This window comes from Coturnix japonica, chromosome 10, assembly GCF_001577835.2.
Source record: "Coturnix japonica isolate 7356 chromosome 10, Coturnix japonica 2.1, whole genome shotgun sequence".
NCBI classification, from domain to species: domain Eukaryota; kingdom Metazoa; phylum Chordata; class Aves; order Galliformes; family Phasianidae; genus Coturnix; species Coturnix japonica.
In genome coordinates this window covers 8,741,623-8,766,283 of record NC_029525.1, presented here as the reverse complement: position 1 = coordinate 8,766,283, position 24,661 = coordinate 8,741,623, and the positions used below count along the sequence as shown (strand labels likewise).

Below are 24,661 nucleotides of genomic sequence, written 5' to 3'. Positions count from 1 at the left end.
ACATCTTGGATTCTATTTGTGTGTTCGGTCCTTCTTTCATTCAGGACTTGAGATGAATTTCCTAGTTCTCCTTGACAAATGAGCTTAGTGCTTATCTATTGTCCATATTTACATTATTACATTTAGGAGATGATTGAATGAATCTGAATACACCTCTGAGGAAAGAACTGTAAAACTTCGTGCTGATCAGGTCGTACAAAATGTGTCCTTCTGCATGACTGCACGTAGCGTTATCCGCTGTGTCATTGCTGCATATCAAGTCCGTTTCAGATGCAAAAGGTACCTATTTAATGATGAAAATGACAAAGTTCTTTCAGGAGGAATTATGATTACTTATATATTTGTATATGTTTGCATCATAATAGCAAGCTAATCTCAACTGCATCGTTAGTGCTTCACCACAATTTATTCAATATAAGTAATCAATTAGCTTGATTCTCCTGCATACTGCTAAATGGAACATGAACAGCTCATAATGGGCAGCAGTAAATAGACTTTTGTACGTACACAGGTACGTTGTGAAGAGAAGGAGGTGTGCAGGAGGCGAGGCGCTGAGCAGAGCAGCCCTGCATAAAACTAGGCATTAATTTAAAAGAAGAAAAATGTCACCGAAAGCTGCACGATTATTAGCATTACTATGCATGAGGGGTAGTCAAGGAAGATGTTAGAAGAGGAAGAGAGACATTATTCAAGCGTCTGAGAAGACAGACCATCATCAGCAGTGAGATAGAAAAGGCTTCCAAAGGAACAGCATAGCATTTAAACATTAAATTATAAGGGCACTGAAGCTTTAAAAGCTATATTGGAGTTTCTGCATTATTTATTATTTGAGACTGCCTTTCCTCCAAATATTTGATTTTTTTCCATTCATTCAGAACAGAAAAGTCCTTCCCACACTTCTCAACTTCCTGAGGCGTCCGTGGACGAGGAGCCAGCTCTAAATTTTGAGATATGATTTACTCTAAGCAGACACTGATTACCCATAACGCTGCAGTGGGTTGGAGCTGCTTGTTTGAAAGGCTGGGGGTGAGAAGGATTCAGCTGTCATTCTTCCGGAGCTGGGAAAAAGTTGATAATTCATTATTATGATGTAGCTGTATTGCACCCATACCTACCACTTCAGGCACTAACAGGATTTCACAGTGCTAGGCACTGTCCTTTCTCCAGCACAATTTAAGGCCTTGTGGACACTTTTTTCCACCCTAGTTATTCAGGCAAGGCTACTCTGACAGTGCAGTCACTCTGCAGAAGCTTACACAAGGAAAAAACCTGTAGAAAATATAGCTTGTATCACTTGCCTGAGCAAAAGAAGCTGTATTGGCAAAAATAAACTTTTTTTCCCCCTTTTGCTCATATTACAGCTGTGTCTACATTAGGGCTTTTGCTGGCATAGCTGAAAAAAAATCACACTCGTAGCTGACATGGATATGCTGTCAATTTTTTTAAATAGATGAGTCTGAAGTATTTCCACATGATGGATCCGTGTGTATTTGTTTGTGTGGAGACAGGGGAGGGGAGAATCTGCTTTAAAATAGAAGTTTCTAAAATTGATTTGCAGAGATCCCTTAAAATGACAAGCATTGCCCTGCCAGCAGCTTCCTGCCTCCCTCTCGCAGGCTCCCAGGCCCCAGTTCTGTGTGCTCCTTGCTTCCCTCCCATCTGCCCCATTTCCCAATGTGTCCCACCTGGGATTCTCACTTGCCTTCCCTTCTTCAGCTTTGGTTCTACCCTCATATGTGCTTCTATCCCCCTCCAGACACCTGCACTGCAGCTCCCGTCCATTCCCTCTGCCACCAAGGGCTGATGTCCTCCCTGAAGTGTGTGTTTCTTTCCTTCCCCTTCAACTGCTGCTTCTGTGGTTGCTGCTGGGAGCAAGGGCTCGAGGTCTGCCTGCAAACAGAAGTCCTTCATATGCTCTGTGCCACGGCAGAATTCTTTATTTCTGGCAAAGAAACTGCACATCAAGTCAGAAATCAGAGACATTTCCATTTCAAACAGGGAGGCTGAGCCTTTCCAGAACATCTGGAAAATATTTGGCGAAGGACATAGAGCTGTGATAAAATTACAGACATGAAGGGTCGATTCTGCTGCTACTTGTTTTCACCAGTCACTGATGTTCACCTCCTTCCATCAGCTCAGATTGGTATTGGAGCCCAAGCGCCATAGGAAGATATCTCATACATGCTGCTTCCTACAGAAGGTGTTGATCCCAGAGCTGCTGTGAGCTTTCTGAGTCACCTTCAGGTAGGGCAGGGACTGCTTTGGTGCCTCAGAATCTTTATCTATAAAATGAAACTTCCGTGTCATGAGGCACAAACTTCAATTTGATTGAACTGGAACGGGACTGAGGTCTTGGGGTGGTTCTGCTGAAGTGCAAGCAGCGGGGAATTGGGTGGTCCTGAACCACCTGCACACAGTGTGAAGCAGTGAAGTATCAGGGCAGTCTCCTGAGCAGGCAAGAGGGCATCTTCAGTCACTCACATGTGTCGGTGTGTAGCCAGCACCCCAGTGTCCTTACTGGTGGTTGTTGTCTGTAGCCTGTAGGTTTTGTACCTGGTAATGAAGCATCTATAGGCATTTTGGAATAGCACAGCCAGAGGACTTGTTTTATTTTCTCTGAATATGACAGGTTAAGCATTTAAATAGCATTTAGCCAAGTAACCCACCACACATTGGTATCAATTATTTGTTCAGAGTTTAAACTGACATTTAGTAAGTATGCTAATTGATACGGCACTAACTTACTATAGGTATCTTCCTAAGTGCCAATTATCTGCCTCAACATTCCCCACAATTGAAGTTTGTTAGTAAGAAGCTAATTACTCTAGTTTATTGCTGATGGAATTACATGAAGAGTAGAATTTGCTCTTACATACTTATTAGACCTCAATAAGTGATCCTTAGCAGTCTGTTGCTATTCAATTAACAAGTAATAACTTCCTTAATGAATGTAATTGAAATGCTTATTTCAATCGGGCACCTAATATAAAGCGCTTTAGTCGGAGAGCTTTTCTGCATGCCAGTCTTGTTTACCTAACAGGAACAAAATGGGGCCACCAAGGAAGCTCTGAGTTGGTGATGAGAACCCAGCTACTGGTAAATCCCTTACATGACCACATGTCATTTACCAGGTGATTTCTGTTCTGCAGGAGTATCATGGGAATCAGTTGAGACTCTTTTCTCTGAGGATTTAAATCCATGGAGGGGTTTCTGTGACGTGAAGTTCTTCTTGCACGTTAGCTGTGCCTCCTGCAATGGCTGTACAGCTGCGTGCTGCTCCCCTGGGAGCAGTGCAGCTCAGCTCCTGTGCATTGCCGCAGGTGCTCTGTCATTAAAAAGTCACCCCTCTTTGCTAGGAGTTTGCACATTTGGCTGAAGAGATTGATGGAAATGTGGTGGTGGCTGTGCGGAGATGTTCCCGGTGAGAGCGGCCCAGGGCTGTGGGCTGTGTGTGCTGCAGCTGGTGGGCAGCTAGACTGGGAGTCTTATGAGGAAGGGGCAAATTCTGAACTGGGATTTTACAGTCTAGGGAATGATAATGTGCTTTGTCTGTTTATGGGATGGGAAGACCCAGCAGTGTTTAATGTCTGAGGCTATTTTTGGTTTCATGATTAAAACTATGGCTTCTTCTGTAATGAGGATTTAACACACAGGACTTGTATTTTAGGGCCAAGTGCCAGGAAATCTTCTCAAGCAATGCTAACAAATTATTCCATTTGGCAACATTAGTGTCTGGGCAGTAACCTTTTCTCAGGAATTTTTAGCAGATAGATTTAATGTCAAAAAAACCCAGCATAAAGGGATGTAATAGTTTCTACAGTCTATCACATTTGTTACTAACTTTTTAATGTATGCCTTCTACTCACAGCATTGAAAGACCTTATCGATCTCTTTGCAGCTGAACTGATTATTGGGTTAAGATAGAGACTTCCTGAAAGAGGCCAAGAGAAATTATTCATTTAACATGTTCCGATTTTAGTAAACTTCCATTTAACCTCCAAGGTTAATTAAAAATATATATATATATCACCAATTGGCTCACATAAATTTATTAAATTAGACAGAAACGGAGTTCAAACTGGTGCATTTCATATAAACTTTTCTGATATTCTTGGGAATAAGTCCACATTGACTTATTAAGTTCCATGCAAACATGGGTAAGAACTTCTTTAATGTGAGAGTGAGTATAGCTGATATGCAAAGTCACAGCTTGAAGCAGTGATTGAGCACCTTGGCAGGGCCAACCCAGGGGAGTTCAGGTGCATGCAATACAATTCAATGCACCTGAGAGACTGGAAGGGCTGCAGCCAGGATGCACCCCTTCCCAGACCTCATTTAAGGGTTGTCAGTAGAGGCGAGGGCATCTCACTGGAGAAGCCTGTCTACCTGAAGCCTTCTGAAGGTAAGCAGTTTTTCTACCTTTGTTTCTGTGTCCAGAGCTGCTGTATCTGGGTTTGTTTTCATTTGCTGTAGTCTAGGATTGTGCTACTCTCGGTGTACATCCCATCACATTAGAGTGTTATAGTAAGAAGGCACTCAGAGATGTGGTGGAGTCCTTTCCCTGGAGATATTCAGTATCTATCTGGACACTCCTGTGAGTCCCATTGTAGGGAACCTGCTTTAGCAGGCAGTTGGACTCAGTGATCTCCAGAGATCCCTTCCAACACCTGCAATTCTGTGACGACTATTCCAGAATTGCTTTATTTAAAAACAGCAGCCAGAAAAGCAAAGCAATCCAGCTAGGAAAATAGACCCCCGAATGAAAACACATACTGCAACTTTAATAGTTCAGAAATACTTAAGTCAGGTATTGTGGACTTAAAGGTCTGAGGTAATTGGTTGGAACCCTCTCTTCATCCCAAGCTTTTAGCTAGCTGGCATTTATAGCATCTTCATGTTGGAATTAGGGGCATGCTGTCCAGAGGTGCCATGGTTCTTCCCTGTGCCTACACATCACAGCTGGCGTCTTTGTTAATGTCTGAACAGGGGGAGGATTAAATGCACCTAACAGCTGAGAGGCTTTTCAGAGGCATGAGTGGCATTCAGACATGTATCTCATGCCGGTTGCTACTGGTTTTCCAGACTTGCTTCCATGTTCCTGGTTCAGTGTGGGACTTTCTACTGCTCTGCCTGGCCTTACTGTGGCCGACCTACTTATGGGTATTTGATGGGTGTCTAAAAGAAACATTCACAGTTGCAAATGTGAACATCCAAGTGACATCAGTGGGATGGAGGAGTCCATGCTAGGTTGGAAGGAGCTAATAGAACCATCCCCAGGGAAGTCTGCCTTGTGATTCATGCGGATGGGCTTGGAGGTGAGATCAGATGACACAAGAAAGGCAAACTGTTTGGGGTGGGACTCCTCTGACTTTGGCTTGACCTTGGATGTGAAGCAGGGAGGAGTGGGGTGAAAGTATCCAGGGAAGCAGCAGAAAGGGGAGAAGGCTTCATTGGCAGGAGTTTATGAAAAGCAAATGAGCAGTAAAATATCAAAATGAGGCTTCAAGGCAGGTTAGTTATGATCCTGGGCAGGACAAGTGGAACTGTTTTAGAGAGCACAGGGAGGACTATAAAAAATGCAGTATTGGATTTAGATAGAAACTGCTGACACTGTTAACTGTGTGGCACTTGTGCAAGTTATTGTTAGAAGCCAACATCATAAAACTGTCTGTTCTGTCAACCGGTTTCAGGGCAGATATTTACTCCTCCCCCATCAAACTGAGATGACAGGTTTCTAAGTGGTTGTAGTCTGAAATGTGACAAAAAGTGCATTTTTGGCAACTGTTCTTAGTTTGTGTCCTATGTGATGCTCCGTGTCTCTTGGTCTGGAGTACCCGATGCAGATAGAGCCCATTGTGGACCATCCCGTCCCTCAGATGATGGGGAGAAATTCTGTCTGGAGGTGCCATTCCTGTGGAGGAGGAAATGCAGCCTCTTCCCAAGCACTGCAGTTTAACTGATGCAGCGGGATCCAGCAAGGAATGCTTGTAATATGGAATATATCACATATAGTAAAATTTCATTTGCAAGTGCTCTCTGAACTACCCATCCAGCAATGAAGCAGCTCTGAAATACCTTGTGATTTTCTCTCAGTGTGCTGCGCGCCGTGTAACCTCGCCTTTGATCACCGTGTCACTTCAGATGAAAGACTTGCATGGAGAGGGGTGCGTTGTGTGTTAGGGTCTGCCCATATCCTCCAGGATCTGAACAGCGAAGGACTGTTTGAGATGTGCACTCAACGCATGTCAGAGAGAAGTGTGTGCTGCAATAAAAATAGTAGTTGGCTATGCAAACTCAGTCTGGGGACAAGGAAGCCTTCACCTTTGTGTGAGATCTGCTTAATCTGAAAGCTCTCCTAGGAAGGATTTAAAGGATGAGTAATCATTTTTACCGCCATTCATCTCCGGTTCTCAGTTCTGCTCAGTGATTTCCAGACTCACTGAGTAGATTTCCTTCAGCAGATTTTGGCATTTTGATACTCTTTACCTGGGCTGTTACAAATGGAAGTGAAAAAATCCTCTAAAATGTCTGCTTCTGCCTCCATTGCCATGATCTGCTCCCCCCAGGCTGGTGTCAGTGTGCTCAGGGAGCACAACCTGCCTGAGAGCTCAGCATCTGGAGCCTAATGCTGTGGTTCAATGTAATACGTCATGGACTTTCCCAGCAAATTTAGCACTGGGAAAACATACAACCACACACTGTTGTCCAGAGATGGTGCCATCCCTGCACATGCCAAAAGTTGGCTGGTCTAAGCAGGTTTGCCCAGCTGCTATTGCAGGACTTGCTGGAACTCCCTCGGAGGCTGTTTGCACACTGCCGTTTTTCTTACTCTGAAGTCTCCTTATCCATCATGCATGGACAGAGCTGCTGATGGGATTCTGTCAAGGCATCACAGAATTGTAGGGGTTGGAAGGGACCTCTGGAGGTCACCAGGTCCAACCCCTGCTAAGGAGGGTCCTGTCCTTGTACAGAAAATGCCTTCCTGTATGTGTTCACCCATCTTGCTGTGACCTTGCTCACACCTTACCATTTGCTTCCTGGGAACATCTAAGTGATTAAAGGTGAGGGCCTGGCCTCATGCAGCTCTGCCATTGCATTTGATGGAGTCAGTATTTCACCCGTGCTAGCAGTGGCAGCGACTAAATGTGAGAGCTGCATGCACAAGCCTTCACAGAAATCAATTCTCACGCACAGCATTAATATTGGAAGTGCTTCTCGCTCACCTAATCGTTGGCCAGGCACAATAACCTGTGACTAATAGCCATTCATGGTTATACAGCACGGCCTGATTATAAAAATTTGTCATTAGTCCGTAACAAAAAAAATCTCAAGCTGTTAATTGACCAATATGTATTCTGGAGGAAATCAGAGTAATCACATGGATATTCATTGCACAGAAAGGGAAGCACAGTTAGCGTGTGCATTGCTTTTATGATTCATCTGCTCTGGTCTACTTTTGATTTTTTTTTTTTCCCTCATGTGGGACCAGCATTGTAAATCAAAGAGTGGAGGAATAAGGCTGTGCTTAAAGTGACCCACATTAAAAGCCAATTGCCACCTTTCTTCTCTTCCTAGGCAGCTGTCCATTTTTTGTGCAGGAATAGACACATGCTGATGGCTGTCAGACAGCTACAGAAGCAAACCAGTTAGCTCATGGTCTGCCTTTGCCAATGGCAAGGTCAGCTACTGGAAAAAGTTACAGAACAGCTTTTACAGCCAGGTATGATCCTACAGAAGAGCCTTTATAGAGAACTGGCATTCTTTGCTCATTTTCTTTCAAGCTGGAGGGACTCTTCCTTAGAAAAACAGCCTGTGAGTCACAAAACAAGGACAGTGAGATCTGTGAGGGTTGGAGTACTTATTTACTTATTTGCCATTCGGGTTTTCCTGTAGTAAGCTTCTTTTTATTGATAGATGGGACCATTCATACCAATGGTCAGGACAGCCTATTCATGTGGTAGATTTTCTTCTGCTTTCATTCCCCTGGAGTATTTCAGCAGCAGGAGCCCCACAGGAGCTGCTGCTGCCTGGCTGACACAGAGGACAGAGACACTGTTCTGGTAGAGAGGTCTCACCATCCCTGCTGGGGTCCAAGATGTTACCTAGATGTGGGCACCCTGAGACTGAGCTCTGGTCAGTGGCTTTTGCTGCTTGGATTTAGTTACAGTTTTAACAAGCAGAGCTTGGAAAAGTTGTTTGCGACTGTAGGAAAAAAAAAACCAACCAAAAAAGCAGACCATAAATCAGGTCATCGGATGAATTCAGAATGCACTAATAAAATCAGAGCTTCCAATAAATTTCATTTCAGGCAGAGCAGAAACGTTTTCTTGGTTGAGAGTTCAGGATAGATGATAATTTCAGATGTGTGTCTGGCCAGTGCAATGTGTCTACAAAGCATTTGCAGGCAAACAGCAGTGGCTGGTGTGGAGTCAGACCCTCACACCAGCCGCATGTTAGTATGAGTGAATAAAAAGATGAGTGTCTACAGCTCTCTGAGCTGAACCTAATTAAATATTTAATGTTTTCTTTCCTCCCCAATCCTTTGGTTTCTTGCTCTTTCATACTGTGCTACGATGACATTTGAACAACAAATGCAGCCTTGGTAGGTGGGTCTCCTGGTACTGCTTTCTATATGAAAAGCTCACACTTCCCAGCTGAAGTCCAGATGCTGCATTTATGACAGTATTTTGTCCTGATCAATTTTTAAAAGAACGTTTTCCTATCCATGAAATTAATGGGTATCTGGAGAAATGGCAGCTCCTCCCCGTTCCTGCCGATGTTAACCTTTCCCAGGCGGGAAGAGACTTCTCCTTCCCTTTATTTACCTGCAAGATATCCTCGCTAGTGCTCAGAATCACAAAAGGAGAGGAAATATAATAAAACCTCAGTAAGTGGAAAGCATTACTAACAGAAAAACTGTGCCTACTCCAGCTGAGCGCTGCCTTCCCTGGCTCCATTACAGTGACTAAGCCCTGCATAATCTTCCTGGGGTCACAGAGTGAGCCATTAGCAAGACAGCACTAAGACAGAGGCATCCTGAATTTTGTAACTGCACTGATTACTTTAAGACCCCAATTTAAAAGGCCATAGGTTTGTGCTGGCAGCATAGTCATACAGATAGCTACTTACAGCCTTACAAATTGGTTTTCTTGCAATCATCATCTTGCTACTATGTGCCGGCAGTGTTTTTGGTTATGTCTTGTCTTTTTTTCTGGCTTGTGTGCTCCTGACAGTTATTTATGTTGTGATTGGCTGCAAAAAGATGAAGGAAGTCTGAGAGGAGCAGGGCCTCACTCCGTCCTGGTGCAGGACAGCAGGCTGTGATGATGCATGGGTCGTCCTGTCTCATACTTTCCCTTTCTCTCTCAGTAGTGCTTTTCCATGTGTGTGAATGCACCCACTGGATACCCCAGGAGGGTATACTGGGCTGCCTGACCTAGCCAGCCACCACATCATGTGGGTTGTGAAGGCTGCTTCAGTGGGCATCAAAACGAATGCTCATACTCCATTCTGTGTCCTGGATGGACTCTTCGTGTGCACTGTTTGCAATGTCTCACAACCCAGCCCTCAAAGGCTGCTAATCACTCAGGTGGATGAACTTCAAAAGGCAGTGCCCCTCCATAGCGAACACCTCTGGCACTCCTGGCTGACACCTCCTTAATGTAGGCATAGTAGAAAAGCTGCACAGGTTTACAACAAATTAGTAAAAAGAAATATTTGCTTCTATACTGGAAAAATACACATTGTGCTTTATGTTTAGGGATTTTTTTAGCACTGTTTCCTTTCCCTTTAATTTTTTCTTCTCAGTAAGAAGGAACCAGGTGTCACTGCATTGTTCTAACGTGCACAGTAATTTCAGATGATTAATACTGTGACACTGTAATCTCATAAGAAATCATTTTTATCCATTATCTAAAATCAGCTTTTAATTAAAAGAATATTTCATATTTGTATTGTGATACTAAATGACCCTGATTATTTTAAAATTATCTGTGCTGTTGGCACATCCTAAATGTAGAGCATGTATCTTTCTGTTGGGCTTTATTGTCTGCCTGAAAGGTGAATTTCAAGTATCAAGCATTACTAAGTATGTAGGAATGTCCTGCTCTGTGTAGGTCTGTAATTAATTTTGCCATGAATGATCTCTATCTTTTTGTAGCCTACATTTAAGGAAGAAAAATCCATCCTGTTTCAGAAGTTTTCCGTAATTGAATCACAGAATGGCTTGGGTTGAGAAGGACCACAATGACCGTCCAGTTCCAACCCCCCTGCTATGTGCAGGGTTTCCAGCCACCAGACCAGGCTGCCCAGAGTCACATCCAGCCTGGCCTTGATGTGCCTGCAGGGATGGGGGATCCACAGCCTCCTTGGGCAACCCGTTCCACTTCCTCCTAATATCCAACCTAAACCACCCCTGTCTTAGTTAAAACCACTCCCCCTTGTCCCATCACTATCCACCCCTGTGAACAGATGTTCCCCCTACTATTTATACTCTCCCTTCAAGTACTGGAAGGCCACAATGAGGTCTCCCCGGATCCCTCTCCAAGCTAAACAAGTCCAGTTCCCTCAACCTTTCCTCGTGGGAGAGGTGTTCCAGCCCCTCTGATCATCTTAGTGGCCCTCCTGTGGACCCACTCCCGAAGCTCCACTGAAGCTGGTGTATTTCTGACTCTAACAAAGGAGGCTGATAGGTAACAGAGCTCAAATTGGATCAAGCTCCAATGGAGGCTTCGTGTGGAGGTCTATTACATAGTTTTCAAACCAAATGCATCTGCTTGGCGTGGCTGCCCTGGCTGCCCTACACTCTCTCAATGCATGGCAGTCACTGTGATGTTTTGTATTTCACTCAGGATGCCAACACTCATCTGCAGAACCTCAGAAACATGCATGAGGGCATGCAGCTGCACTGAAAATGGCAGTACACCTGTGTGCATCACCATCACCTGCTGCAAGCCGTTTGATGCCTGTAATGCTGATGAGAGGATGTCTCTCTGCCTTCCTTACTGAGCTACCAAAGGTAAGCAGATTTATTCCTATTAAAATTCCAACAAACACACCTAAAACTCGCCTTAACAACAATGAATTTACACGTTTGGTACATTGGAATATTTTATTTTCACTTTACATGCGGTGTTAAAAACCCAAAGAACGTATTATTTACACATCCACAATACAAGTTTACAAGATATCTATACATGTTAAAGTACTCTATAGTATAGAGCAGCTTCATTTAAGGGTTACTTTTTTATGCCGTACCATTAAAAAAGATACAATCTGCGTTTACCTTTGCACAAATGGATAAAGCATCTTTTATTATTAAATTAACAGAATAAAGACTAGGTTGAATGTTAGAAATTTCAACATAAATACTGAGAGAACTCACATTACCATCTACAAGGCAGCACAATGTTACAGGAGGTTATCAGGGTTCACATACATTTATCTTTTGATTTCACACAAGTCTTTATTAATTAATATTTGTAGAGTGAACTCAGATCAGTTTTTGTCTTTTGACAACCGAGTACATTTTTATGTTATTAATCTGTAGTGTTTTAGTTGCAAGACAGAAGTGTTTAGGAAGAGAGATCATTGATTTTTTTGGATCCAGAGGTCTCAGGAAATAAATGTCCCTTACAGCCTTACAAGGAAAAATGACTACTTCTGTCCTTTATTCTTTGTTCTGTAAAAGAGATCCAGTTTTCAGTGACTAACCTTTTCTCCCCTTCGAACACATAACATAAATCTCCACCGTCTCTGAAACCCATTGCAGTTATTTGTCCCGCTAATTCATGAATATTCCTCTGCCACGGTTATTTCTATAGTTATGTTCAATAAACAATGTGGTAGTGTGTAGTTTGCAAGCTAAAATAGCCATCTGTGTTGAACATCAGCTGCAAGTGGATACTGTAAAACCTACTAAATAGCTTACACAACTTTAGCAGGTGTTCCATTACCCTAGAAACCTCATTTGATTTCACATTATAACTGTTTGATCCTTCGGAGAGCTGGAGTGGAATGTTTATCATGGCAAGGTGATTTAATGCTGCTGTCTTCTTGGATTGTAGGCTGCCTTTAGTTATCGTTAATTATCCTTGCTTATTATCTTTTTTGGTATGGGAGGGGGGGTGCTGTTGAGAGGTTTTACAACTGGCACTCAGGAGATGTGTGCTACAGTGAGAACACTTGACAGATATATTTTTTTTTTTTTAGTACTTTTATCATTTGCATGAATAAGGCACAAAATGCACAGATTCAGGTAAACTCACACATAATATTTACAGAATATTGTCATTACCTGCATGACTTTGGAAGAAAAAAAACTAAAACAAACCAAAAACAAACCCTTACATTACACAACAAAAACAAATTGATTGCACTACTGTTGATTTTTCACAGACTGCTTCTGCTGGGCCAATTAATGATGTGTCTTTCTTTCTCTTTTTTTTCACTGACAAGAGTCCATCAGACTGCAGGGCATCTTTAAATGCAACAAAAAATAAGTGTAACCTTCTCCAGTTACGCAGGCCTTTGCCAAATGAATTGTTATTAGCTGCCTTCAATGAGAAGTACAGGGGCTCAGGTTCACAGTGGCCAGGTATTTGGATGGAGGCACTGTGGAAACACAGCAGAACTCCCCCATTCCAGCCCAAACAACTAGATTTGAAATGTACAGCTCTGAATCGATAGCAGCATAACAGAGTTATAGAGAATTAAAGGTATCTATATGCACTCTTTTGCTGGGCGATTACTTCATCGAGGCTGTCATGCACAAGGCTGGCGGCAACGCGCAGTTCTTCCTTGGCTGTCGCCAAACTGAACCCAATGGGCTGCAGAAGGCAGAGTCATCTGTTTGTTCAGTCATGCTCAATGTAAACAATTCCATAGCATAAAAGATGCAATGGGAATCTAAGTACATCCTAGTGTGTACGGTACACACATACACCCACACACACGCACAGCTTTATCTGTGGCACAAACAAAATGCCACACACAAGGAGAAAAAAAGAAATAAAAATAAATGCTACAGTTGGGCCAGAGACTGAATTCCAGCAAATTGATTATTAACCCAGATATTCAATGAGACATTACCATTTTCTGACATTTGTGCAAGAGGCAAGGTGAATGCATACATATTAAAATGTTCACATTTAATGGGAAGGACCACGCTTAATGGCAGTCTAAAATGGAACCCATTTTTCAAGTATTTGCTTACAGATTTCTTTTCCCAAGATATTTTTTTTTAATTTTTTTTTTCCATTTTTTTTAGCTATTCAGAACAGTAAAGTAGCCCCCACCCCATTGTGCTACATGTCTCCTTAGCTCCAAACAAAAGAAATGTAATGACCAGCACTTTCCTTTGTTTTGTTTTTCTTTTTTCATTTGCTCTTAGCAAGTACACAAAGTCTTGCTGTAGCTACCTGTGGCAAGACACAGATGTTGCTGAAGTAAAGACAGTTTCTTTGGCCACTTTGTTCTCTTTAATTACAAGCAAGTCTCTGTCTTATGTGTCTACCACAAAACCATCTCACAACCTGTACAGGTCAATGCCACGCTCATTTTTAGGACAGACATGTCCTAGTAACTGTATTTGTTCAGTGGTCTGACTGATGTTGTTTGAGGAACAAATGAGGGTTTTGGTGGCACATCAGGTTTTAACGAGGGTGTCCTCTTTATTCCTGTACGAGGAAGAGTGCCGTTGCTTGTGTAACTGCTTTGCCTGGACAAGGAAGGCTGGAGGTGAACACTGACAGGGGTTCCTTGCATGTAGTCCATCTTTGTGCCTGCTGTGGGAGTCACGTAACCCCCCCGATTAATACTGGGCTGTCTGGATAACAAAACACCATTTGGTGAGTTTAAGTTTTTAGGAAGGGCAGATATTGAATGCCTTTGTGAAGAATTTTTGTGATAACCTCTCTGCCTTTCCAAAGAGGTCATCGGTACTGCAGGTGTGGTGGGAACGTCCACCCGTTTTGTGGGGCTGTTTCTCGGAAGAGTTGATGGTGGAGAGTATAAAGATGCCTCCCTGTTGGGGACTTTAGGTGGGATCTCAGACATATTTCCCATTGGATCCAGCATTAAAGTCTGGTGGGCCACTTGAATATCTCCCATGATTGCTTTGGGATTACTAGTAGTTTCATTTAAGTGTTTCAGAAAATCATTCAGGGTGTTCCTGGAATCAACAGACCTCCTGTGGTCTCTTTTGCTGGATGGTTTTGTAAGTGGATGATCAATATGTTGCATCTTTTTGTCTGCCTTGTGCGCATTAGAATTTGAGAAAGAAGTATTGTAATCATGAGTAGCATTGGGAAGAACGATAGCACTGGGTATATGTCCGTGACTCAGAGGAGAGTGGGGTGGAGGACTGGAAGGAAAAAACTGTGGGCTTTTTAGCGGGGTTTCCTTTCGCGAAGCATTCAGGTTACCATGTGCTTTGTCTGACTGACTTTTCATGGCTTGCAGAGTCTTTTGCTGAAGAACTGGTGTGGATTCAGGAGTTGGAAGTGCAGCTAATTCCGGAGGCTGGCCCCTGTGGTCCATCATCATCGACTTCATGTCACCATTTGGTGGCAATTCCTTTCTGCTTGTCAGCAGGTTGGTGTAGAGTTTGGGCGAATCAATGTTTTGTTGATATTCTTTGACGGGACTATCAAAAAGCCCATTCAGTTTAGCAAAGCTCCCACTGGAGTCCGTACAGGACTGGGCAGATTCTGCATCTTTGTGTATTTTTCTGGATTTCCGTACAAACACATCCCGATAACAGTACACGGCCACTCCCGCAATAAAGGCTCCCAGGACAAAAGCAGCAAAGACACACGTGATTAGGACATTCATGTGTACCATTTGGTTGGACTCTCCCGACTGCACTTCCCACCTTACACCTGTAAAAGACATGCAGTGAATCATAAATTTACACGTACGCAAATCTATATCAGAAGTAGTTAGCCTGCCTTGGAGAAGGACAGCAGCAGCCTTAAGTTTGTGAGTGCTCTGTGCCCACTGTTAGTATATCTCTGCAATCCACAGCATTTCTGCATGCTAATAATTTTATAAATAAGTAGGACCAAGTTAGCATTGATCAGCTCTATTTAGACTGTTTAGACTCTATTTAGACTGTCTACTTTCTTTGGACAAGCTCTGATGTTTGTCAGAGCTTCGCACCTCATACTACATTTGGTTGTACACTGTATGCTATCTGTTTAGCCTGTCCCCAAGTTTCCTTTAAGGCTTACAAATAGGGGGCCTGAATGCTATTAACATTAACGATTTCTGCTGGAAAATTGAGGTTAGAAGGTGCTACTGGGCCAGACAGCAATTAATAACTCATAGATGGATTTCTCTCTCAATTTTCTGCCCAACTCATAAATCAGTATCAAAAGAGAGACAGGATTATGCAAATGTTACGTAGAACTGTATAGCTTAACTTACGTACTGCATTGTTAAAACCACACCAATATAATATGGTGCAAAACTTGTGAACTAATGCATCCACAGCTCGCTCGCCCTGGAATAGTGCAGTTTGATCAGGTAAGCATACACTTCTTTAAATTAAAGATTACAGTATTCTAATAAAACACAAGTTTTCCTTTCTACTTGTAGTCGATAACAAACACAAATATTTGCATAATATAGAAAAAAAAAACAACACCACACACACACCTTGCAAGGTTAAGTTACTACAGAGTGTTAAAATTTAGAGAACTTTTTGCTTAGACATAGTTGAATATTGGATTAGTTTGTGATTCACGTATTAACCAGCTCCCTTTGTTTCTTGAGATTTTTTAAAGCAACCACAGACATCTTGCAGCTAAGATAATGTTAGTTCTTAATGGAAGTAACTCTGTTAACTATCCCAAAGGACATTCAAACAAAAGAGCAAGACTGAAGCTACAGATTCATTTTTGTTAGAGGCGAGGCCTTTGGACACTGTTAAACTTTCAGGGCTATAGGTTTTAATGGTACTGTGCAGAAGAAGAAAGAACATGAGTAAAGTTCACTAATAGCTATGACACAAAAGGTGATTCAGAACCAAGAGCAAATGATAACAAAAAAAAAAAAACTTAAAGCAAAATGGAAAATAACTGCAACAAATTAAAATGACAAATGCACTGCTGTAATGGCTGATAGGAAACCTGATATGTTTTGGTGAATGGTAATAAAAACAGAAATGTTTTTTGGCTAGAGAGATTTTTCAGAATACAGAATTGTGCAAACATGCCTGTCACCCTGCTATTCTGTGCGCTGATGAAGACTTCTTTTAAGTTTCCTTTATGGGGTTGGAAGCTTCTTGAGTCTTTGATTGACTGCAATAGTCCTGCTGAATTGAAATCTTTGTTGCTTTAAGAGCCTAATCAAAGCTTCACTTAGCTGAAAGAACGGCTACAGAAAGATGAATTACATGCAGTACATGTTTCTTTCTGTGTTCAGATTAAAAACTGTGCCTGTGTCTCCAAGTACGGAGGAGATCATTTCTAATTGGATCCTCATATCCAGAGAATGGAGTTTGGGATGTGCCCCATTTAAAACATGAATCTGTTGAGTTTTGCCTCAATTCCTCCCCTACTCCCAACATCCTCTTCCCCCCAAAAAAAACCCCAAAAGCAAAACAAGAAAATTGAGCTCTTGTAAGCAACTGCTCACAAGGACTAACAGTCTTTTCCAAACTAGGCTTATCTGGAAACAACCACCAGAGGTGCAGATACATCTTTTTTCTTTTTTAGTGCATCCACTAATTTTAGTGGGAGTTTTGGAGCACCCCAACACCAAGATGCTGAGCTTATTATCTGCATCTCCTCATTATAACCTTTAAGCAGCACTCTGTATGCTGGTTAAATAGGTATGAGAACCATGATTGCACTGTCTGCATATTCACAGGAAATGGGTATAAAGCATAGCCCAACAATCACGGCTGTTACATTTAAACCTTACAAAATGCTGAGACTATCAGGTTTCCATTCAGCTGCAATGTATTCCCTGGTAAGGCCTTACCCTTTGGGACACCTGATAATGGATCAGAATAATCAGAAGTGTTTGGGTCATCTTGAACTACAAATTTCCGAGAGCCAGTCACTTTAGGTTTCCAGGAACCAATCACTCTAGGTGATATAACTGGGATACTTGCCATTGTGGTAATGGAAGCTGAGGAGAACTTCATGTCTGTGGTGGTAAACAGATTTTATTAATGTGTATTACAGTCAGGCTTTCCTCACTGTTTCACGGTATATCTAAGCTATAGCTGCAGACAGCTTTTAACGGGAGGTTACTTGACGGAGCAAAATGCAGCCCACGGAAGTACAGAGGGCTGATTAAAATCAATTGGTTCAAAACTTTTAAGTAAAGTATGACAAAAATACATTAAAACATCAACAGCTGCTAGCCAAAAAGCCAGAGAAGTCAAACATGAAAGCAATGCAAAAGTTAACGTAAGCAACTGGTGGAGATGAAAAGCAGAACTTACTCTACTTAATTGCTATACTGTTCACTGGAGACAACATATTCCATTACCTTCTACACATCTTAAAAAAAAAAAATTACTTAGAAAGATACATGCTTACTACAGGTTACTCCTGAGAAACCAGATCGGCTCCATTAGTGCTGTTACAGTACACCAGGAACTGTTGAATAAGCCATTTCTTGAGGGGATGATGAAAGGAATTTTTTTAACCTCTATTTTGTAATGGCTCCTAAGGAACAGTACTGTATAGATCTTGGCTTCTTTGTAGTACACTTACTGAACAGGATTACTATTGCCTATGTGAAAATGCATGAGGAGGAAACAAATTGGGTTTACAATCCAAAGTCTACTTTGCACACTCAAGTATTTTGTGTTCACTGTCCCAGTACATCTAGGCATGAATGGCTGCAGCTCGAAATCTGACAGTACTCCAAAAGCACGCTCAATCAGGACTTGAAAAACAGGTTCAATTGTATCTATTATAAAATACCAGGTTGAAAAATTGCTTGATAACCACTAATGCAAGCAAAGTAGCATTTCCAAATAATACAGTTTTGTTTTGCTTTCCTAACTGAACCTCTAAGTTACATTATGGGTGTGTGTGTATACATATATCTATATGTATCTATGGAAGATTTTGTCTCAGACATTACTTCAAGTTACAGAAATATAATCAGAAGCTAAAACAACCAGAAATAATTTGTCTCTCTTTTACAAATTAAACATACAAACAGGTTCTTTTCAGATTTGCCAGTCAGGAATGTTCCCTTGGTTTGAAAACAGAGACCAAGTTCTGGGAGCAGGCAGTAGAAGATCAGGGCTCAGTCTTGCTCCTGTTGAAGTCAACAACAAGATTCTGCTTTTGAGTTCAACAGAAGAGCATTGGGTCCTGACTCCTGGAACACACCAAGGGCTGACAGCGAAAACACTCTTAGAAAAAGATCAGTGAAGGTAGAAAGGATGTGAAAGTCCATTCAACAACAATGCCTAAAATTTTCTAAGCCACCTCTGTCTGCACAACTCCTCATTAAACATGACAGTCTGTGATGTTATATTTCTTTTTCCCATTAGCACCAACTACTTAAAACAGTTTAAAAATATAGAAAATACACATTTTAGAGAATGTGTATTTGTGCCAAAAGCTTGCTGGGAAAGGAGGAAGGAGAAAAGGAGAGGCAAGGAGGAAGATGATGAAATTCTGCCATTCATCTACTAGAGATGACCAACAGGGGCATTCACAAATGCATGGCTGGGGGTACAGAGTAAAGCTCAGTGGACTTTCGTGCAGTGAAGATGTCATCTATGTTAATCAGGCTCTTTAATAAAAGATGTCTCAATAAATAATGAGCTGTTAACATGCGACTACACAGGGTGAAGTGCTGAGTGAGAAGAGTCTCACTATCTTTACCATCAGTGGGAACATGAGTAAAAGCACAAAAATGAAGGATTGCCAACTGTGCAAAAGGAAGGAAAAAAGGGCTGAAAATGCTGAACTGAAGGAAAGTAAAGGTCATTAATTCAAAAAATTAAAAAAAACTAACCAGATGTTGGGTCGCCAAATATTTTGTAATCTGGTGTAGCTGTAGTAGGCAAAATTTCTAAAAGAATTAAAGGAACAAGTAATCAGTAAAAAGTAACAAAAAGAAAGCAAAAGATCTCAGAGCTGAGTGACGGGAAATAAAACCGGAAATATTACTGCTTTTCAAAATCAATTCTTCAATACTTTCCTGTAGACCCCAAATAGTTGCAAACAGGTGAAGGAGAAGAAAGACAAAACTGCCACACAGGACCAAAAAAGCTCAGCTTTGTGAACATTCACAGTTACACCAGGTGATGCGTTCATGTTACTGAAAAGCTCATAATAAATTTAACATCTACAGTGAAGTGTGGCCACAGACTATTGCTGAGACATTACAAATGAGAAGCAATGGCTATGTCTTACCATGGCAGTCCCCAAGCTGCGCTGTGTTGCCATATTCTACATCTTGTACATATCCTCCAGTGCTGTGGTTGTATGAAACAAACAAAGAGAACCTGCAATTAACAGTATTAATATAGAAACAAATGGTGATTTTTTTTTTCTTTTTTCTGGAAGCAAGAAATTGAATCATACTTGTTCTGTCACCTTAGAAAAGCAAGAGCTACAGTGCATGACCAAACCCCATGTTTTACACAATATTCAAATTAATTACATTCAGGCTTTAACACTTCATATACATGTGCTTATGCCAGGAAACCAAAAAGATCATGTTTTCTTCATAGCAGCCTCACTGGATCTTCTACACTGGGTGTACTCTTGGTTTTGTGTACAAATATGCAATTATATTGGCTGAAGTTTGCTGCCCTGCTACAAAGGCTTCCTTTTAAGATACAGCTGCTAAGGCACTCCATATTACTCACTAGATTTGTGCAAAGAGCCTTTGATATGTATATGCATCGCCCTAGCTTCAGCATGGAGGCAAAACCTTACTTTTTTTTTTCCAAGTCTGAAACCTGTGTTTTCCTATTTGTAATTTACTGTGAGCATGCCTGGCAGGAGATGGCGTGTACTGCCCTGTCTGAACTGTGCAGGATTATAGGCAGCAATTTGTTGATTCCCTGCTTCCAACATCTCATCCTATGAGTCTGCTTGTCCTCACACACGCACACACGTGTAAATCTCCCACTGAAAAGAAGTCTTCACCCAGAGATTGCATAATTAGGTCAGACTTAAGCATTCTGTTCTCTTTATATGTACAGTACCTAGGAAAAACAGCTCTAGGAAAAATGGAGATTTATTAATAAAGTGCAAGGGAACAGGCACAGGATACAGCCCTGTGTGCTCTATAAATACATAGTAGAGCTGTTGACCTAATTGAAAAAGTAGTACTTACGGCATGCCTGGTGTCACTCTCCCACACGCCTCGTGGTCTAACCAGCCACAGTATGGATCCCGAGAGGCAATACACGCCCTTGCAAGAGAAAAAACCCAAAAAATCATGCATTTTTTGTTTTTACTTCCTTCCCTAGAGATGTTGGCGACCTTCCTTTAAGGGGAGTTCAGGAACGGGGCCGTACTTTTTACATGACCCGTGACGCTCACACCGGCTCAGAGGAATTCTGATGACACAGCTGGAGAACGCCACAAACAGAGCATGGTGGTCTCTATCCAGCTGAAGGGAAATGACTCTTCTGTCTTCCTCGCTCTCAGCATTACACCTAGACAGCAAAAAGAACGGGAAGCCATTGTTTTACAACTGTAGTACTTTGGTCACAGTTTATATTGAAAACATCTTATTTACTATTGTCCATGTAGATACTGAAATTAGAGCTTTTACATATAGAAATGTAACTTACTAGTCTCTGCTGAGTGATTTGCAAACAGGCCTATGGGTTATCAGATGCTGGCTCCTAGCTACAGCTAGGTGACTTTTGAGCATGTAGGAAAAAAACAACTTTCTTTTTTTTTGTTCTCAGGCTTGGCATAAATATCCCAACAGAGCAGAACAAGAGTTCTAACTGGGTGCCAGCTGAACTGGAATGCTTCCACTCCCAAATTCTTCACTCCAGAATAAACAAGTTTACAATGATTAGATATAGCTTATATATTATTGGTTACTGTTGAGAAACACTCGAGATAAGCTCTCATCATTTCTTTTTAACAGCAGCAGATTGTTCTGATGTTTGATATTCAGGAAGAAGTGTATTTGTGGAAGAATTAGACTGTATCACTGACGTCACTGCAGTGGAATTACGATGTTCACTCAACCCAAGCAAAATGGCAAATAACCAAATATTTTCAGGTTATTCAACACGAGAGACACTGCGAAATGACAAACAACCAATGAAGTTGGCATTAATGAATTAGTTTTTGTTCACTATCATTTTTGTTTAGCTTGGTACCACACTAGATAAAAAGCTACATATTTCAGGTGTCCTCGTAATACTTACTTTGCATGATTATATGCTTCAATCTCTTCCAGCAATACACTGTCATTCAAAGAGAAAGGTCTGGTCTTTGCCAAGATTTTAAGTACTACTCCTGCTTCTGAGCCAACAAATATGACTGTGTAGTTCTGGTGCGGTCCAGCAGCGTGGTCTACAGCAATTGCTGTCAATCTGTATCTATCAAGGCCAAAAGATGCAACATTAACAAACAGTGTTTTCTTGTTTTCCTTCTCACATGCTTCATTTTTTGAATGACGTCATACCTGACGCGTGTTTTGGTAAACCAAGGCTCCTCAATGATTGAGGGAACAGCTGAATCCATCAGCGGATGAGATTTGATGAAGGACAATGTTTCGTCTGGGAAATCAATGGAGGTTTTGTAAGCTTCTGCTAGGCCATGTTTTGCACAGCAGCCAGGTCTGAAAGGAGAACAACATTGTTTTTTCCCCTCTTGGTATTTCAGTTAATGAGAGAAGACAGCCTGCTAATGAGCATCCTTATGGTGGAAGAGTAAAGCTCTGCTTGTTTTTTTTTTTTTCTTCTTCTTCTTCTTCTTCTTTTTTTTTTTTTTTTAAACCCAATACAACACTCAAGAGTGCAGCTGATTTAAAGTAGCTCTTTACAAGGACAACATTATAGTACCACAAGGAAAAACTTTTTACCTTGGCTTTGGCACCTTGTCTTCAGGTACGGCTGTCCAAACAGAGTCAGGAGTTTTTTGTTCTTTAAATCTCCCTTTGAAGACCTTCTCAATGTCATCCATGCTGAAAGCACACACTGCTGAACCAGGGATGCTGTAAAATAAGAAAAAGAGTTGCAAGAACTCAGCAACCTACAATAGCACCAATCTCAGTGCAAGAGAGAACCAGAGAACTACCTTTGATGTAAAGTTGCTCATCTCTCACCTGTTAAGCTGTGTAGTGAATACACCGACAACCGTGGGGATTCCATTGATTTCTATTATGTCCGTGATAGACTGTAGGACATCAAAGTAGAAAAACGAATCCCCAGGAACGGAGCAGTTGAGCCGAGCTTTCAGAAAGGATGTCCAGTGTTTTTCCAGAACTCTCTGGGAACCCCCCATGTCATTTTTGCATATGCGTGCCACACGGGAATACACGGCCTGTGAAGGGCGGAAAAAGGAAAAGGAAGGAAGGCTTGAGAGATTGAAGGGCAAAGTGCTTGTTTCTGAGCTGTTAATAAAAAAAAGCAGATAATTTTAACAGCAAGACAGCTGTTATTTATCTGTGCAGAAAGGAAGAAAGCAAACAATGTTTAGCTGCTAGTGCATAGGCATCTTAATGCATCACCAAGCAAATGCAACTCTGCCAGCTTGTCCCCCCCCACCCATTTTTTTTTTTCCATTCAAAATCATAGTGAGATTTAAAGACTTTAATTAACCACGTGTAAAGAAGTTAATAATTTATTATAGAATATCCTTCCATGGTGAGGCATTAGCATTATACTCTGCAGTGGTATGACTGAATTATTCACTATCTACGGACATTAGAGAATCTTCTTTGAAACTCTCCTTTTGTGTTCTTTTGTTTCTTTCATAGGCATGGAAAAAAAACCCTCAGATATTCCATTCACTGTTGCAAGTGTTAAGGCAACAGCTACACCAAAAGCTACCTGCATAGAGCTGTCCTAACTGCACGGCATGAGGAATACCAATAACTTTTTGGTAGAAGAATGCAACCTTGTGTTTTTTTTCCCCTCTGCCTGTAAACTATAGTTTTGGAATAACTGCATAAATTCAGTACTACAGCCTTATTTCACATTGCAAGCTGTACTTGTTACTGCTACTTTTCAGATGATTTCATTCTGCCAAGGCTCATGGCTAATGAGAGCTTGCTGGAAAAATACCCACCTTGCCTAAATTATTGTGCTCTACAGCAATTTCTCGAAAGAAGAAATACACGTAGTTCCCATATTCTATGGCATGGAGAAAGTGTGGCTCTGTAATAAAGAGCAAGGAGAAAGTTACTTCCAAGAACTGTTCAGTCAGCACACAACACTGGCTGTGCTGTGTGACTCAGTGGCTTCTCCCATAGGTCCATACCAGCTAATGTTGTCTCCACCCCTCCAGATACTTTAGGATGTCCAAATATGAGTGCACTCAAATGAACCATAAGGCTAATAGACCATAAAAAAGCCTCATAAGAATTGCATTTCAGCTCAGGTATCACTCATTAATGAATTTAACAACAACAACAAATTATTTTATTGGTAATCAGATGCTTTCTTACTGTGATCATGCTGCATTGAAAGCTGCACATTTGCTGATGCTGTGGCATGTGTGTAAAGCGTGCTGGCTGTGAATTATCTGACCTCTGTGCTGCTGAAATTACACTTACCATGTATATGTGAAGATACTCCCCCCAAATTACCTTTTATCCACTTGGAATCATACTTTATTGTCCTTAGGGCAGACCCATCTCCCATGCTGCGATAAATAACAGCATCACTTGCCAGGAAATCCGCTACTGTTGCTGAATACAATTTTCCATCTAAAATAGAAGTTGAAAATGTAGTATTAAAAGGCCTTTAATAATCTACAGAATTCTGACTAGTCTGCATTCCTTTCCCCCCCCTTTTTTACTGCCATTCTTCCCCAAATTGATCTAACCTATTTATTAACAGGTCAGCTTCTAATCCTTTGGAGGCCCTTTAAAAAATTTAAGAGCAGAGGCACCTTGACACCTTTAGCTTTCCTGTGCTAGCTTTAAAAGCTCCCTGGCTCCTTTAGTGTCATTAATCATTTAGACTCATTACAAGCAAAAGTTCTTACCAGCAAAGAGGGCGACATTGGTTTGTCTGGCATCAAATGGGCATCTTGCCAAACCACTAATTTCCTCCCCATCATACTCTAAGGTACTCAGCTAGAGAAGAAAAATAAATGGGTGGTACTGTCATTTCTGTTTTGTATACTGGCATAAAAACATAACATTGTCCTTTCACAAAACTTAATTTGGCAAATTGGCTTCCGTCTGGTTTGATTTCACCTTGGAACACTCTCCAGTCACACCAGCTATATTTGCTACAGCATAATTGGTGCAAGCAAGACCAGCAACACATTAATGACATATTCAATTTTCTTACCCGATAGTATCTGCACATAGGATTAAATGCATTTGTTCCACAGACAAACACCATCTCGTCATTTCTTGGAACAAAGACTTTAATGAAGTTATGGCATTCATCCTGAAAAGAGATTAAAACGTATTAATCGCATATCTTAGATTACATAATAATACTGGTCTTGACAATGCGTGGACATAA

General features: G+C 41.4%; 1 protein-coding gene and 1 long non-coding RNA gene across 8 annotated transcripts; both read right to left on the bottom strand.

Annotated features, from left to right (window-relative positions):
- Positions 1 to 401: 401 nt before the first annotated feature.
- Positions 402 to 2,544, bottom strand: LOC107318752. The gene is made up of 3 exons (XR_001557478.2): positions 2,482 to 2,544; positions 1,761 to 1,890; positions 402 to 1,058 (listed from the first exon to the last, which is right to left on the bottom strand). It is a non-coding gene; the product is annotated as an uncharacterized LOC107318752 (long non-coding RNA).
- An 8,552-nt stretch (positions 2,545 to 11,096) lies between these two features.
- On the bottom strand, positions 11,097 to 24,604 carry LOC107318756 (semaphorin-6D). 7 transcript variants are annotated; one of them, XM_015872960.2, is made up of 14 exons: positions 24,482 to 24,604; positions 24,171 to 24,261; positions 23,770 to 23,889; positions 23,250 to 23,338; positions 22,285 to 22,502; positions 22,042 to 22,173; positions 21,643 to 21,798; positions 21,383 to 21,556; positions 20,510 to 20,650; positions 20,326 to 20,403; positions 19,395 to 19,486; positions 18,994 to 19,050; positions 16,987 to 17,154; positions 11,097 to 14,879 (listed from the first exon to the last, which is right to left on the bottom strand). In XM_015872960.2, exons 1-14 carry the CDS (start codon positions 24,533 to 24,535, stop codon positions 13,576 to 13,578), a joined length of 2,874 nt encoding a protein of 957 aa, XP_015728446.1. In that variant the 5' UTR covers positions 24,536 to 24,604; the 3' UTR covers positions 11,097 to 13,575. The 7 variants fall into 7 exon arrangements, with proteins under 7 accessions (XP_015728446.1, XP_015728447.1, XP_015728450.1 ...); XM_015872961.2 differs by having other exon boundaries at positions 19,395 to 19,456; XM_015872964.2 differs by lacking the exon at positions 16,987 to 17,154.
- Between the last annotated feature and the right edge of the window lie 57 nt (positions 24,605 to 24,661).

Coding starts and splice junctions, on each gene's coding strand:
- LOC107318756 (XM_015872960.2), bottom strand. CDS start 24,535: ATGGTGTTTGTCTGTGGAACAAATGCATTTAATCCTATGTGCAGATAC. Junction 24,262..24,481: donor CTATGTGCAGATACTATCGG/GTAAGAAAATTG, acceptor TTTCTTCTCTAG/CTGAGTACCTTAGAGTATGA. Junction 19,487..20,325: donor AGAGTGACACCAGGCATGCC/GTAAGTACTACT, acceptor TGTTAATTGCAG/GTTCTCTTTGTTTGTTTCAT.